Here is a 16,291-nt window from a genome sequence, read left to right on the forward strand (position 1 = left end):
GCTGCTCTTGGTATTTAAGTTGCTAATAAAACACCCTGGATCATTCTTTACTTATAGCTGCACATATGAACATGTGTAATAACAGAGAAGATTTGAGACTTTTATGGACTTTTATTAGCAGACATCTGAAACAGTGATGTCGGTAAGCTACATTAAGTGTTTTGAGACTATTTTTATGGCCATTCTACATATACATTTATTTTTATTGAATTATAATTGACACACAATATTGTATTTGTTTCAGGTGAACAACATAATCATTCAATATTTTTATGCGTCATGAAATGATTTCATGATGTATGTATTTTATGTATGTATGTATTTCATTATGTATATATTTAAATTTTTCAACTGTAAAAATAATGAGATTTCTGCTGTGAAAATTACATATGGAAGTACATTTATTTTTGGGTTATCACTCTTAAATTGATATCGACCCGAGAGGTCTTGCACTCAACTTTTTGCCAGTCTGTCCTTTTTTGCCTGCTGCCAATTATAGGATGTTATTTCTGAGGTCCCTTTAAGTAGCAGAAATTAAACATTTACTTTAATACATGGTGGATTGTTAAGCGTAGAAGATGTGTTTTGTGTTACATAATGTCATTTCCAAGTTGTTTTTCATAATATAAATAATTCTTTTGACACTACACAGTGTGTCCAGCTCACTTGCAAGAATATCATACTTTCCTCAGTTTCCCTCATCCACAGCCCATTATTTTTCTTAGCATGTTATCTCTACCTTAACTAAGGTTATTTCCCTCTTTCTTTCATCACAGGCAAATATGTCTCGTCTCTTTTTACTTACACCTAACTCTAGGTTTTATTCTAGGGTCCAACTGTACTTATGTTGGACAGTAATTTATTTTTAATTAATAATAATTAATTAATTAATATGAATTTATTCATTTCTTTATTTTTTATACTTCTTGTATGGAAGAACTACTAATCCTGTTACTTCTTTTTTAAAAATTTGTATTGGAGTATAGTTGAGTTACAATATTGTGTTAGTTTCAGGTGTACAGCAAAGTGAATCAGTTATACATACACATATATCCACTCTGTTTTTTTCTTTAGATTCTTTTCCCATATAGCCCATTACAGAGTATCGAGTAGATTTCCGTGTGCTATTTTCATTGCATGTAGTCAGCAGGTAGTCCCATTTTGACTTTTAGAATAGCTAACATCTGTACCTGAACATATACATAGGGAATCCATATTATTTTTTATAAATCATTTTTCTTTTATCTTGATTTTGTAATAGAGTTAGGATATTTTGTAATAGAGTTAGGATATATTAAATTAAAAAATCAGTGTGGAGATTATTTTAGTCTATGAATTTCAATTTAAGATATTAATAAGGGCATTGCATAATATTTATATAAAGGGGGAATGATGTCTGATAAGGTTGAGAACATAGCACTAGATAGTATCTAAGGTCCTTCCATCTCTAAGATCCTGACTTCTTGGTTCCTCTAACCCTACTGTGAACGATGAACACTCCTGTCTCCCAGTGCAGTAAACACTGCACTCACAGAAATTTATAAGTTGGATGTACTCTTTCGATAGTATAGAGTCTCTTTTGCATCTATAAAAGACAGTGAACCAGTTTTTTCTATTTCTTTGATTTGGAGAAGACCATGCTAAACCAAGAGATACAAACATTAGTTCTCCCAGCATTATTATTTTCACCCACACACCTGCGTACTCCTCTTACCTAGCTTGACAAGGCGGAGCATAGAGGTATTACTTCCTCTTTCAGTGCAAGCAGTTACGGAGAGATTGTAGATATCTCCCGGAGGCAGGCTGAGAATTGCGGTCATGACATTGCGTGTTACCTGCAAGATCATCAAAATGAAGGGTTTAAGCTTCCAAAGGCCTTGAACTAGAATACCATTCCAAACAACTACAGGGCTATCACAGACGTTCCCTCTTTGTTCTGTGCTGCAGTCTACAGTTGATTAAGCCTTACGAATATGTTATTTCCTCTGAACATGATATAAATTTCTCAACTGAGCCAAATGCAAGGTAGCTCTAAATAGGCACATATCAGAACATTTTTGTGATTAATTCCTTTGTTTGTATTACTCTGATTTTTTTCCCCTCGTTATCACAGCAAATTTTAGGGAAAGCAATTACTGGGTTGCTACTAATAGGAATATTGCTCAGCTGTGGCTGAGAAGCTCAGAAGAACCCTAGCCATGTCTATAGACACCAGGCCTCTTAACTAAAGACTATATTTCCCAGTTTCTTCTATAGCTAGTGGGGACCATGTGACCCCATTCCAACCATGGGTAAGAGGAGGTCCCCTGGGCAACTTATAGTTTTGTTCACACCCTGTATATGCTGGGCCTCCACATCCTCTCTTTTCCCCTTCCTGTTGGCCTGAACATGGCTTTAATGATGAGGAAAGTTTGCCTTTGCAGATGAGGACTATACACAGTGATGGATAGATCAGCAGAATAGAAAGAATCTGGGCCCTGGGAAGATCCCTCACAGCAGAGGTGCCCTGTTCATCCTGGGCACCACGAGAGAGACTTAAATGTTGATATTCTTTAAGGCATCATCTTAAAATTTTTTTTATTACAGTCATTTAGTCTATCCCCTAATACAATGTCAAAAAGCTTAATAAAACAGGAGAAAAGAAATCAGTATTTCCAACATTTCCAACCCCAAATATTTAGGTGTTGGGGATATATGGAGAAAATAATGAAATAACTGTGGTTTCCTTGAAAATGTTTAGTATCATGAAGAAAAAGCTCAGTCATAACTTTAAATATAGATGAAATCAATAGTTACACCAATTACAACTCTCTGTTAAAGATTAAAAGGTAAGCTCTGTGAAAGGAGGAATTTAATTTTGATTCACTGTCCTATCTTCAGAACTGAAAACAGTGCCAGTGGTATAAAATTAATGGTTTGATGTCTCAATAAATGCTTGCCTAATAGTTTTCAATAGTACATGCAAATATAATACATGTTCAGATGCCCAATACTGGGATTCAAAGAAACATACGCTCTTTTTAATTTTCTTCTTTCCTTCTGCAACGATCATCCAGTGGAGCATTCTAGAATGGGAGAGGTCAGTAGTGTCATCCCCGTATATCCAACTGATATATAACAGGCTGTTGAAATATTCCACAGAAGTGATCTCTGGAGCAACTGGGGCTACGAGGGAGGAAAGAAGCACACTTTAGTATAACAGACTATGAATAATTAGAGTAGTTACGAACAGAGCATAGAATCCCATATAGAGTTCACTTAGAGAATTAAAATTCACACCTTTTGATGGTCCTAGGGACTCCTGGACCTGTCAGTAACATAGTGAAGTTTGGTGGTATGAGGTGGGCACTTGTTTTGTGGGATGCTACTTTGTGTGGCTCAGACCCAACAGCCAGACTCACCTATACCTGAGAAGAGTAAGGTTTTTTATACAAATTTCAGTTACAAGATTCCTCAAATGTTCACTTGTTTGGGTCAATTGTTGGGTTAATTTATTGTTGGATCAATAAATTAGTATTATTAGGCATTGGTGAAATCATTTTCCAAGCAGTACCGGAAACTCTGGGGTCCTGTAAAAATAAATCATTTTATCATGGCAGTAGAGAAGTTTATGGGAATAAAGAACAGTAGAATCAATGAGCAGAAGAACAGAAAAATAAATATTACGTCCCTAAAATAACAAGACAATGGCATTGACAGTGTAATGCTTTGTGGGAGGTAGGCTCTAAATGAAAGTTGCTGAAGGAAGTATTAAGGGAGGGAAGGAAGAGATTTTTAAAATCATTCCTCGAAGCTAAATTCTCTCTATGGCTGAATTTATTAACTTATTTTATAATTTTACACATTGAAATTCAAAAAATTCCAATGGGGAGGAGAGTTCATCACAAGCTTTATAATACATAAGCTCTGAAAGTACAGTAATTATTATTTTTTTATTTAAAATTTTTTTTAATTTTGTGTATTTATTTTTTATTTATTGGCTGTGTTGGGTCTTCGTTGGTGTGCACGGGCTTTCTGTAGCTGCTGAGAGCGGGGACTATTCTTCATTGCAGTGTGCAGGCTTCCTATTGTGGTGGCTTCTCTTGTGCAGAGCATGGGTGAAAGCACACTATTTTTTAAAGTAACTGGCAATTCTGAAGATTTTAACAAACAAACACACAGTTGAATTTAAATTCCATGTGATGTTGATTTGAAGATAGCCAAGTGTTCTATTCCAAGATACAGCCCCAAACCAACCAATGTTTGGAGGAGAATTTCTACAAATCAACAAGACTTCTTTTCTTTAACATACACTAATACAAATAACAAACATTCATGACTATCTATGCTTTCAGAAACAATTATTCACTGAAGAGATTTGTAATAGAATAAAAAATACATTTTTGTTTCATGCTAAGTATGAATAGCATTTCTATATTTGACAATAAAACCTTGAAATATCAACAATGTCTATAAGTAGCACAAATCCACCTCACCTCATACTGCAGAAAATTCTAATAAAGGGTAATAACCCAGGTTTCTTCATAGCCTCGTAACATATTTCTACATAAATCATTATATACAAGAACCTTTATTTATGTTTCTTCAAAGAATATTTTTTCATGTTCTAATTCAAGTGAGCATATTTAAAATTGCAAAACCAGAAGTATATATTTCCCCATCACAGGTAGGAAGTCTTCACATTTTTATGCTCCATGTTGTTGATTTCAAATCCAGCATATTGCTGAAAGGCCACCAGATGTCACTATTTGTTTATTGAACGTTATTTGGTATACTGGCATAATTATGAACTTGACTTGCAGACAAAGCTGTCTAACAAAGATAACAGACTTGAGGTCCTAATAAATCACAACTTGTTCAAATATTTTATTTCTATTCCCAAACAGTTTGGCAATTTGGATTACAATTGGAAAGCATATGAAAGTAAAGTATGAAGTCTTCATTTGCTTTAAAATTGAAATGAGTGAAGAAAGCTCTTCCTCACCAAAAGCTAAAATTTCAACTAGTTTTAGATAGTGGTATAAAAATAAAACTCAGTTTCCATATACATTTTAATAATGATTTAGATTACATAATTTAATTCTGACACTACCCTAAGAGGTATTATTATGCCCACTTTATAGATGTGAGAATTGAGACCATCTGTGTCAATACGGTTAGGTAAGACTGTGGACCACCAGTGTCAGCGTGACTTAGTAGTTGATACCAGGAAAAAATAATAAATTCCCAAAGATCAATTTATTGAAGACAATAGACTGCTCACCTAGGCAAGTAGCTTGCTTATTAACCATAGTTTATGTATCCAGACTTGCTTTACCCACCTAAACTATCTCATGATCTTTGCCCATTCTCAGGTGGTTCCCAGCTGTGAAAGGCACACCTAAACCATTTAAGTCCGGAACTTCAAATCCTGTTAATACTTTATTTCCAATGTCCCCCTTAGGAGACACCAGGAAGGCTGCCTAGGAAGTGGTTTGGCTTACTACAGTGAGTCCTGATACACTTAGTTTTGTTCCACTAGCCAGTTGTTAAGCAATATTTTGAGTTTTACCATTGAGAAAATAGAAGTCCAGGATCATCAAGATAACTTGCTCAAAGTTCTATAGCTGGAAATTTAGCAAGGTCAGATCTGCTCAATAAGTGATCAGATGTGAAGTCTGGGCTTTTTTCAGACAGCTGCTCTGTCTGAGAAGGAAAGAGCATTCTCAGAGTGTTAATCTCAATAAAATTAAGTGTATGAATTATTGATACAATGGAGTTTAATTACAATTATGTGATTATGAATATAGCCAAAAAGCCTAACACAGGGCTTATCAAATAATAGGTATTTTCTCTTTTTATGATAGTCTTTCACTTTTCTACTCTAATATTACTATTAACATCTGGAACAAAGGAAGCTCTTGACATTGGCCAGTAAACAAAATGAACTGTGTAAGTCAATTGTGTAAGAATTCACATGATTAATTTCTTTCCATTGTTTTTTTAATTGATAAATCTCAATAAAGCTAGATGTCCAGTGAGTAAAATATTTTGCCAAAGTTATTCTTTACCTAAGCAATATTTTTCTCATTTCTTTTCTCAGTATAACTGTAATTACAACTTTGCAGACCCACCAAAAGTTCTTGAAAAAAAATCTTAGTTCAAACAAGGAGGGTTCCTGCTTCCTGCATGAATTTCCTCTTTTCATTGCTACATCTGGCCACCTCTAAATCTATCATATGAGAGTGATTTACATAATTTAAGGCTCTGAAGATCCAACACCAGCAGTTTTTTAAGTACTTAAACCTTGTGCCATGTATTTCGCTAAATAGCTTATTTAACTGGGAAGTAACAATAGATAATAATAACAGACAATAGATACTATTATCATCTCTATTTTACATCTGAAAAAAACTGAGGCGTAGAAGAATTAACTTGCTCGAATTAACTTGCTCGAGTTTACAGGTGGAAGGCATCAAAGCGGTGACTCACACCCACGTCTATGTGTCTCCAAGCCTGTTTTAATTGCTGTGATGGACAGTACTGCAGTCAGCCTGTGACTTTAAAAGTGGCTTAATTAATAAGGAAATGGAGGCACTCTAGCAAATGCAATTATCAAATGGACAAAATCAGTTGAGTGTGGTGTGAAGCGGAAAGCTCTGCCTGCTACATCTCGATTCTAATCAATTCCAAACAGGGGCACGTAAATCAAGGGCAGTGACTCAGGATAAAAAGAAATCAAGGACAGTAACTCAGAAGAATATAAATTATATTTTAATTTTTAAAAGCTATGATTTAAACAAGTAATACATTTTCAGAATCAAGTATATCATCTTTTGTGACATTGATACTCATTTGGTCCTAGGTGAATGACTAGCATTTCCTGGAGATGGGCCCCTTCATAACTTCCTCAAAATAGTGATCTCTCCTCATGGGACCATTTCCCACACACTCACCTGTTATGAAGCTTATAGTGGAACTGTCACAGCAGCTCAGTTCCGGGTCTCCCCATGTTACCATGGTAACTCGAAAGTTGTAGTACCATGCTGGCAACAGATTAGCTATCCTCTAAAGAAAGCAAGAAGACAAAAGACTAAGAGGGAAAATCATATTTTTGGAATAGAGTTGTCTTAGGCTATGAAAAAATAAGTAATTTGAAATTTCCTTTGTGCCTTTTGTATTTCCCAATTTTCCATTAAAAATATTCTTTTTGGAATGAGATGAGGTGTAAATAAAATGGTGTACAACAATGTAATATATTTTTAAAAAAGTAATTCAAAGATAAGAGTCAAATACTTCCAATTTTGGTTTCCTTTTGCAGCTCTAAGTTATATTACACAAGTGAAATAATACTTATTTGTAAGTGACTGTATGTACATGTCCTTCTATTTCTAAGGCAATTGACCTTTCACAACTCTATATTGTCCCAGCTTGGACCATGCATTCATATTGGGTGGCAATCACCAAAGTTTTCTCAACTGGGTAGAAGACAATTGTGTACTTTGTGTGTGACCTGTAGGTAACCTGTACTTTTAAAATTACTCCAGTCTCAGAAAGAGCAATCTTTTTCTGCTCTTTTGAATAACATTCTCTAATGGTATTTAACTGATTTTTCAATGTCAAGAATAGTCATCATTAGAGTTAAGCAGTGTCAACTAAATATTGAGTGACTAAAGGAAATCTCTTGTGTTTTCCTCCTTAGGAGCAGAGAGAAACAATAGGCACTTGATAGGTCTACTAAAATGTGAATCAGCAAATACACTCAATTAAGAGTGAAAGCTAGTTTCACACAAATTTTTCTCTTTCTCAAAAAAGAAAGCAAACAAAAAATTAAAAGCAAAAACAACCCCAAACCTTGAAAGTAGCAAGCTACCTGTGTGTATTTACAAAATGGTCTAATTTACAGAACACATAATAATTTTTTCAGACACATTTGGTACATGAAAGCATGTCTGTTGACACAGGAAAATGTGACAGCTGGTTAAGGAAAGATTACCACTGATGCAGTTAAGGAGACAGTCGCTGCTATTTCATAGTAGGTTGTCCATTCTGATGTCATTGTTGTAGGGTTGAAATAAAACATTTCAACCACATATTTTCTGAACACTCCTAAGTAAGGTCTGGTCCAGCTCAAAACCACTGCTGTAGGACCCAAGGGATAGAGCATTAAATCCTTTATTCCAGTTGGAACTAGGAGAAGAAGGGCGGGGAGTGAGAAAAGAAAGTCAAAAAGGAATGTTTAATATCTTAACAATGGCTTCACACTTCTACCTAATAACTAGGCTTTTTCACTCTTCTGACACAATCATTAAAGACTAAACATTTGCCTGAGATTTTCTTTTTCTCAAGTAATGGATGCTAAGAATGTCTTCCAGGTACACAATTGTGGTCATTAGTTACTCTGAAGGTTGAATATGGGGTGAACAAGCACTGACCTCCCATAAATGATGATAATGACAAGCTTAGACATCGCATCCCTTCAAAAAGTTCTCTGATAACGGTACTATTCTTGTAGCTGGCAACTTACCAATAGCAAATGTCACAGGATCTGAAGGTGGTCCAATCAAAGGACCTTTTCTTAGGTACATCACAACCTGGTACTGGGCACCAGGAACCAGATTTTCAATAATAGATTTGCTTGAGTTCACCTTTAAACCAAAAATAACAAATAAGATTTATTTAGAGCTGGGCTTTCAGAATGTGACACAGAGGCTAACATCGTATTCAGGGACACTGTGTGAAATCACAAATGCCTTTGAAATCCAGAAGCCTTTACTCATGCTGAGGAAGGTCAAATTTCAAAATTAGGATGATTTACAGTTTATGTGAATACTGAAGGGAACCCAGAACATTCAAATTCTATGGCTGGATTTAATAAGCCCTGTGAACTGCTTTATACCCATCAATGTCAATTGTAACTATGTACACTAGAGACACATCAGCCTCTAACCATAATCAAATCAGCAATACCATAAGGATAGTCTGACATCCTAAATTGTAGTGTCAGCTGATTACTTTCAAAGATCAGTGCAGAAATGTCTTTAGTCTCTCATCACTTAGAAGCATATAATTTCTAATTATAGTGATGGAAATGCCCTCAGAGATTATCTAGTCCAAATCTCTCCTTTAATAGATCAAGAAAGAAAAGATAGAGAATGGCCAAGGTCACATATTTAGATCAGTTTTGGGACTGGAAGCCTAGCATTGTGACTTCTACTCCATGATACAGGCCAGGCAGCAAGATACAGCAGTAAGCACTTTACAAGACTACTGTGACAACCTGTCAAGACTGAATCAGGAAGAAACAGATAATCTGAACAGACTGATTACTAGTAGTGAAATTGAATTTGTAATTAAAAAACAAAAAACTCCCAGCAAATAAAAGTCCAAGACTGGACAGTTTCACAGGGGAATTCTACCAAACATATACAGAAAAGCTAATACCTATTCTCTCAAACTATTCCAAAAAATTGAAAAAAGATAGAACACTCTCAAATTCATTGTACAAGGCTACTGTTAACCTGATACCAAAACCAAAACCCCAAAAAATTACAGGCCAATATCTTTGATGAATATAGATGCAAATTTCTCAACAAAAATATTAGCAAACTGAATTCAACAATATATCAAAAGGATCATACATCTTGATAAGTGGGATTTATTCCAGGGATGCAATTGTGGTTCAATATATGCAGTCCATCAATGCGATACATCATATTAACAAAAGGAAGGATAAAAATCACATGATCATCTCAATAGATGCAGAAAAAGTATTTGACAAAATTTAACATCCATTCATGATATAAAACCTCATCAAAATTGGCATAGAGGGAACACATTTCAACATAATAGAGTCCATGTATTACAAACCTACAGCTAACATCATACTCAATGGTAAAAAACTGAAAGCCTTTTCTCCAAAATCAGGAAAAAGACAAGGATGCCCATTCTTGCCACTTCTATCTAACGCAGTATTGCGTGCCTTAGTCACAGCAATCAGTCAAGAAAAAGAGATAAAAGCATTGAAATTGGAAGGGAAGAAAACCTTAAAGTGTCCACCAAAAAACTATTAGAACTAATGAATTCAGTAAAGTTGCAGGATACAAGATTGGTATATGGAAATCTGTTGCTTTTCTGTACACTAATAATGAACCATCAGAGAGAGAAAGCAAAAAAAAAAAAAAAAAAAAAATCCTGTTTAAAAATCACATCAAAAAAAATAAAATACTTAGGAATAAACTTAACTCGGGAGGTGAAAGACCTATACCTTGAAAACTATAAAGAATGAAATTAAGGATGATTCTAAGAAATGGAAAGATAGCTTGTGTTCTTGGGTTGGAAAAATTAATATCACTATAATGTCCACACTACCTAAAGCAGTCTACAGATTTAATGCCATCTCTATCAAAATATCTATTACATTTTTCAAAGAGCTAGAATATATAATCCAAAAATTTATATGAAACCATAAGAAACTCAGAATTGCCAAAGCAATCTTGAGAAAAAAGAGTAAAGCTGGAGGTATCATGGTTTCTGACTTGAGACTATAATACAAAGCTGCAGTTATCAAAACAGCATGATACTGGCACAAAAAAAGACAAATAGATCAATGGAACAGAGAGTCCAAAGATAAACCCATGCACCTATGGTCAATTAATCTACAACAAAGGAGGCAAGAATAAATAGAGGAAAGACAGTGTCTTCAATAAACGATGTTTGGCAAACTGGAAAATTACATGTAAAAGAGTGAGATTAGAACATTTCCTCACACCATATACAAAAATAAACTCAAAATGGATTAAAAACCTAAATATATGAACTGAAATCATAAAATTCCTAGAAAGGAACATAGGCACAACACTCTTTGACACAAAGAATAGCTATATATATGTTTGTTTTGAATCTGTCCCCTAAGGTAAAGGAAGTAAAAGCAAAATAAACAAATGAGACTTAATTAAACCTAACATCTTTTGCACAGTAAAGGGAACCATCAACAAAACAAAAAGACAACCTATGGAATGGGAGAAAATATTTGTGAATGATATGACTGATAAGGGGTTAATATCCAAAATATACAAACAGCTCATACAACTCAATATCAAAACAAACAAACAAACCAAAAACCAATCAACAAGTGGGCAGAAGACCTGAACAGACATTTTTCCAAAGACATACGCATGGCTAACAGGCACATAAAAAGATGCTCAACACTGCTAATTATTAGAAAAATGCAAATCAAAACCACAATGATATATCACCTCACACCTGTCAGAATGGTTATCATCAAAAAGTCTATAAATAATAAATGTTAAGAAAATGTGGAGCAAAGGGAACATTTGTACACTATTGGTGTAGCCACTACAGAAACCAGTATAGCAGTTCCCAAAAAACTAAAAATAGAACTATCATATGATCCAGAAACTTCATTCCTGGGTATATATTTTAAAAAGAAAAAAGAAAGAAAAGAAAATGCTAATTTGAAAAGATACATGCACCCCAATGTTCATAACAGTATTATTTATAGTGGCCAAGATATTGAAGCAACCCAAGTGTCCATGAACAGATGAATTGATAAAGATGTGGTTATATATATGGAAAACAAACTAGTGGATACCAGTGAGGAGAGGGAAGGAGGGAGGGGCAAGATAAGGGTATGAGATTAAGAGATAAAAACTATTATGTATAAAATAGATAAGAAACAAGGATACACTGTACAGCACAGGGAAATATAGCCATTATTTTGTAATAACTTTAAACGGAGTACAATCTGTAAAAATATTGAATCACTACACTACACAGCTGAAACTAGTATAATATTGTGAATCTACTATAATTCAATAAAAAAAAGGTAACAGCAATTAGTGCTTTGCAAGGTATCTGTGAAACAACAAATTAAGGTTGTAGAGATCATCTCTCATTTAGATAAGCTCTTTTTTACTGTTCTTTAAAACAAACAAAACAAAACAACTTTTAGTTATGGAAAAAAATTTCATATAAAGTAGCATGAACAGATAGATGAGTAGAATTATTAAAGTTGAATATAGTGTGCACAAGAATTGATGTTTTAACTAAAAGGTTAAGAAATGTGGGGCTCTGCCCTTTAGTGCCTCTGATACTTCAAACAGTTTTGCTTAGTGGAAGGAACACAGGGTTCTCTAGTAGACTGCCTGAGATCAAATCCTGACTCCACACCTTCTAAGAATGGCAATTTATTTGTAATTTTTAATTTATTTATAATTCTTACCCTCACTTCCTAATTGATAAGCTATAGGTAATATACCTCATACAGTGTGATGATCCTTAGGGTATCAATAAAGTTAACTGTTATTAACTTTTTGGCATCTAGGGTACATAAAATTGTAAAATTGCTACAGAAAGGAGCAGGAATCAATGAAGAAGAATATTGTTGACAGCTTACCTATGTTGTAAGGTTTTTTTTGTGTCTGTCTCATCATGATTTTAAAAATAAACATAGTTCTGATTATATGATATAAATGTTAAGCTTTTCCAATACTAGAAACTAATTCTACATAGTAGAAATTGTATTGATATAATTTGAATTGGTACAACTTGTTCTACATGTAAGTAGTGGAACAGCACACCAAAATTTCTTTTCCAATAAATTGATCAAAATAAGATTAAACTGAATTAATAAATCAGCATTTCCACTTTTTCTTTCCTATTAACACTCACATCAGAGTTTCTTGCCCATGTTTTAGAATTTTAATCTTGCTGGAAGCCATCTAGACAAAGTTTGCTATCTCATCTGATAGAGCATTTCCTGAAGAGACAAACTACACATAAGAACACGTACGTTTTGCAGAACTAACAGTACTGTTTTATTTCTTTAAAACACATTTTTAAGTGATAAAAATAATAATGATCATTGTAAAAACTGTCCACACCATAGAAGAGCAAATAAAGTCAATTGGATGTCTTTCTGGTCTCCTCTCACCATTTCCCACATTTTGGTGGGTCATCTTCTAGACCTTCCTTGATACAGATATACATAAATAATATGATATTGAACGATATGTATTATATTATCAACATTGCTCCAAACTTTTAAACTTAACATCCATTGTAGACATGTGAACATACCTGCAAATAGAACCTTGCTCATAAATCACTCATTTAGAAGATTTAGAGTAACACAGAGTGTATATTGTTTCAGGGTGATGTTAAAGTTTCTTTGGTTTGATAATATTTTAGGCAGTAGTAGATTCTAATTATTCAAATGACTTCCTGGAATCATAACCACTTAAATATGTTATCACAGTAAATTCATCCTAGGAAAATTATACTGCCTTTGAAAAAAATGAGAACCAACAATGTGTATATACATCACATTACTAAAAAAGTGAGAAGAGAGCAAATGATATTGCACATGACCTTGGTGACAAATTATAAACATTAATTTCCCCCTAATTTTTGAATATTTGCTGAGCAACCTATATCACTTTTATTCCTTCACACCTTTTTATTTTTCCTGGATCTACTTAGGGGTGGATTGGAGGTGAGCAGAGGTAATGCTCCTGTATTCTACTTACTAAACAATGTGTGCTTTATCCTCTAGAAGGTTACTCCTCCCCCAATTTTCACCCCATCTTTGCATTCTAATATTTTCTCTCTCTCATTTCTGACTGGCTTAGTCTCCATTCTAGAGAATTTAGTTCAGCCTAAAGTATCTCCAACTAGGTGTCTGTCCTATCCCTCCTCAGCTAAAGAAATAGGAAAGATGTATCATAGAGCATAGGAAATATCTGATAGACTGTTAAATGATGAGGTTATATTAGATGATGGTGAGAGTTCCTTTAAGTCTGAAATGTTCTTATTTCTATATTCGGTGATCCTCTTTCCATGATCCCTTTCTGTACATTCATTACAGTTACTCAGGTTTCTATGGAGAACCTCTAGAACCTCTTAATCTTCTTCCTTTGATATAAAAAAGTATTCAGTTAGGTCTGCATAATAATAAAAGTTAACAATTTCTGGTGCACGTTACTTTTACTATGTTCCAGACATTGCATTAAGCATCAGGTCATCTCTGTTACAACTCTAGGAGGTAGGATATGCTTCTCCTTATATTATAGATTAAGATGGTAAGACTTATAGAGAAAGGGACTCAGAGCTGGTAGTTGCTAAAATTGGGTCTGAAACCCAAGTCTGTTTGATTCTACAGTCCACGCTTTTAGTCAATACTCTTGACTCCATCAAGATGAGCTATGAGGGTGACCTTCCCCTAGTGTATCACCTGCAATCTGCCAGAAACAACACTCACCTGGAAGTCAGATCACTTGAGCTGGGGTCTCAGCTCTAATACTAATCAGTTGTGTGACTTTGGGCAGGTCCCTTAAATATTTGGCCTCCTAGCTCTATCATTTTCTCATTTGCAAAGCTAATAGGTTGATTGGTCTTTCTTTCTGATTTAGTCACTTAGTAATTACACATTCCTATAAATTGTCACCAAACTTTTATGGACCAAGCAGATCACGTATAAAAATAAATGTGGATCCATATATTACATGATGCTTCTTAATTCTGAAATTCACGATTGTGTGTGAGTCTTTGGAGAAAATGCCAGAAGCACATTTACTTCAAAGCATTGACTGGGTCCTTTATATAACACTGATTGAGCACTGGCTTTATGTTCACCATATCAACATAGGTTTATTAATGAATGGCACTACAATAGTTGTTAGGAGGGATACATCACAAAACTCCCTTTTCCACGAACATTTGCATATCAGCTCACACACAGAACAGAAACCAGACAGGAAGAACACATACATAATGAGGACAAATTCATATTAAGGGGTACCAATGTACCTACATGAAAGGCCAGACTCTAAGCTTCATGAAATCAAGGTTCAAATCAAATTTGTTCTTATTTCTAGCATTTCACACAGGACCTCCTAGAACACAGAAGTCGATGGAGCTGTGGGGAGGGGCAGGGGCACTAGCGGTGAATCTCATGGATGATCTAGGTAATCAATAAAGCAATGATCCTGTGGTACAGGTGATGAGATGATGGTAGAGAAAAAGTAGGAGAATGAAAGTATAAGAGTGAAACATTATGCTTAATGATTTAATCAACTTAATCATTAGTTCATGATTTAATTATTAATTTAATTTGATTAAATTAATTATCCATCTGTGTTTGGCCTTGGAATCACTTTTATTTCTGAGCTGTATTTTGCGTTTTCTATTTAACATAATCACGGTGACACTGAATATAGAACTAAAGAAATATTATTTTTTTCTGTCTGGATAATGCTTGCTTCAAGAAATAACCTAAGTCAGATCAATCCTGGTGAGAATGTCTTCTGGACTCCTTTGATTAATGGGTACATGACTCTAGGCCAATTTTTGAGATTTTGAACTGATGTTTCCTTCTTTGAAAATATGTCTTTGTGTGTGTGCAAGTGTGTGCGTGTGTGTGTGTGTGTGTGTAATGATGATGATATAATAATAACACAATCCTCTTGCTGTAATTGAGATAACACCTAGCACAGTGGTCTAGTTCCCACCCTCCACTTCAAATATTGGCCTCCTTGCCTGTAATCCCTAACAGCTTCCTGTTTGCATTTCAAAAAGCCATTGTCAAAGTGCGCTTAGACCAGCCTTTTCTGGTTCATTTATAATTTACAATATCTATCTATACTTTTAGCCTTTGGCTTCTATGTACAAAATATGTAACTTATACATTAGATGGAATAAGAAGAACCATACCTGAGAGCAGTCAACTTCTAGGTCATGTTCTGTAGGTACAACACACTTTCAATGTAAAGAGTCGTGCTGGGTACACTCAGGGGAGGAAGCTAAGAAGCTGCACAGTGGTCTGTGATTCCTAGTTAATCTGTTTAGCATATTTACTCTTTAATTCAATTCAAGCAGAGTTAAAGCAGGTAGCTTCATCTTCATGTTGGGCTTATCTCAGCACTCTAAGTCTTTCGGGAGCTCCAAAGGCTGTGATTCCTGAATTCATCTGATTAATTTAAAATTTCTCACTCTTTGAATTACACTAAATGCCTAATTTTCATGGAATCAATGGAAACACTCCAAGTAGCTTTCACACAGCAAACATCTTTTTTGAGTGCATATTATATTTCCAATGTACTCCACATGAACTGATAATTTAATTTTTTGCCTTTAGGCAAGAAAATATTGTTTGTAAGACACCAAGAATCAGCACCTTTGATCTTATGAAAAAAATAAAACCATGTTTTAGGAAAACAGGACTGGGCTCCAAGATTCCTGTGGGTATTTACGGCATCTGAGAGTAAGATCTGTTCTGGGGCCCAGCTTGGTG

The 16,291-nt window shown here is 34.6% G+C and overlaps 1 protein-coding gene across 2 annotated transcripts in view; it reads right to left on the reverse strand.

The window, feature by feature from the left end:
* PTPRO (protein tyrosine phosphatase receptor type O) overlaps positions 1 to 16,291 on the reverse strand; it is a 239,788-nt gene that overhangs the window by 67,285 nt on the left and 156,212 nt on the right. The window contains exons 8-12 of one of the 2 annotated variants that reach the window (XM_057703324.1): positions 8,507 to 8,627; positions 7,976 to 8,121; positions 6,936 to 7,047; positions 3,014 to 3,165; positions 1,715 to 1,835 (exon numbers count right to left, since the gene is read on the reverse strand). In XM_057703324.1, coding sequence (XP_057559307.1) covers positions 1,715 to 1,835; positions 3,014 to 3,165; positions 6,936 to 7,047; positions 7,976 to 8,121; positions 8,507 to 8,627 — 652 coding nt within the window. Of the gene's footprint in view, positions 1 to 1,714; positions 1,836 to 3,013; positions 3,166 to 6,935; positions 7,048 to 7,975; positions 8,170 to 8,506; positions 8,628 to 16,291 lie in introns of both variants that reach the window. The other variant, XM_057703323.1, reaches the window with a different exon arrangement.

The sequence above is a fragment of the Hippopotamus amphibius genome, chromosome 12 (assembly GCF_030028045.1).
Source record: "Hippopotamus amphibius kiboko isolate mHipAmp2 chromosome 12, mHipAmp2.hap2, whole genome shotgun sequence".
NCBI classification, from domain to species: Eukaryota; Metazoa; Chordata; class Mammalia; order Artiodactyla; family Hippopotamidae; genus Hippopotamus; species Hippopotamus amphibius.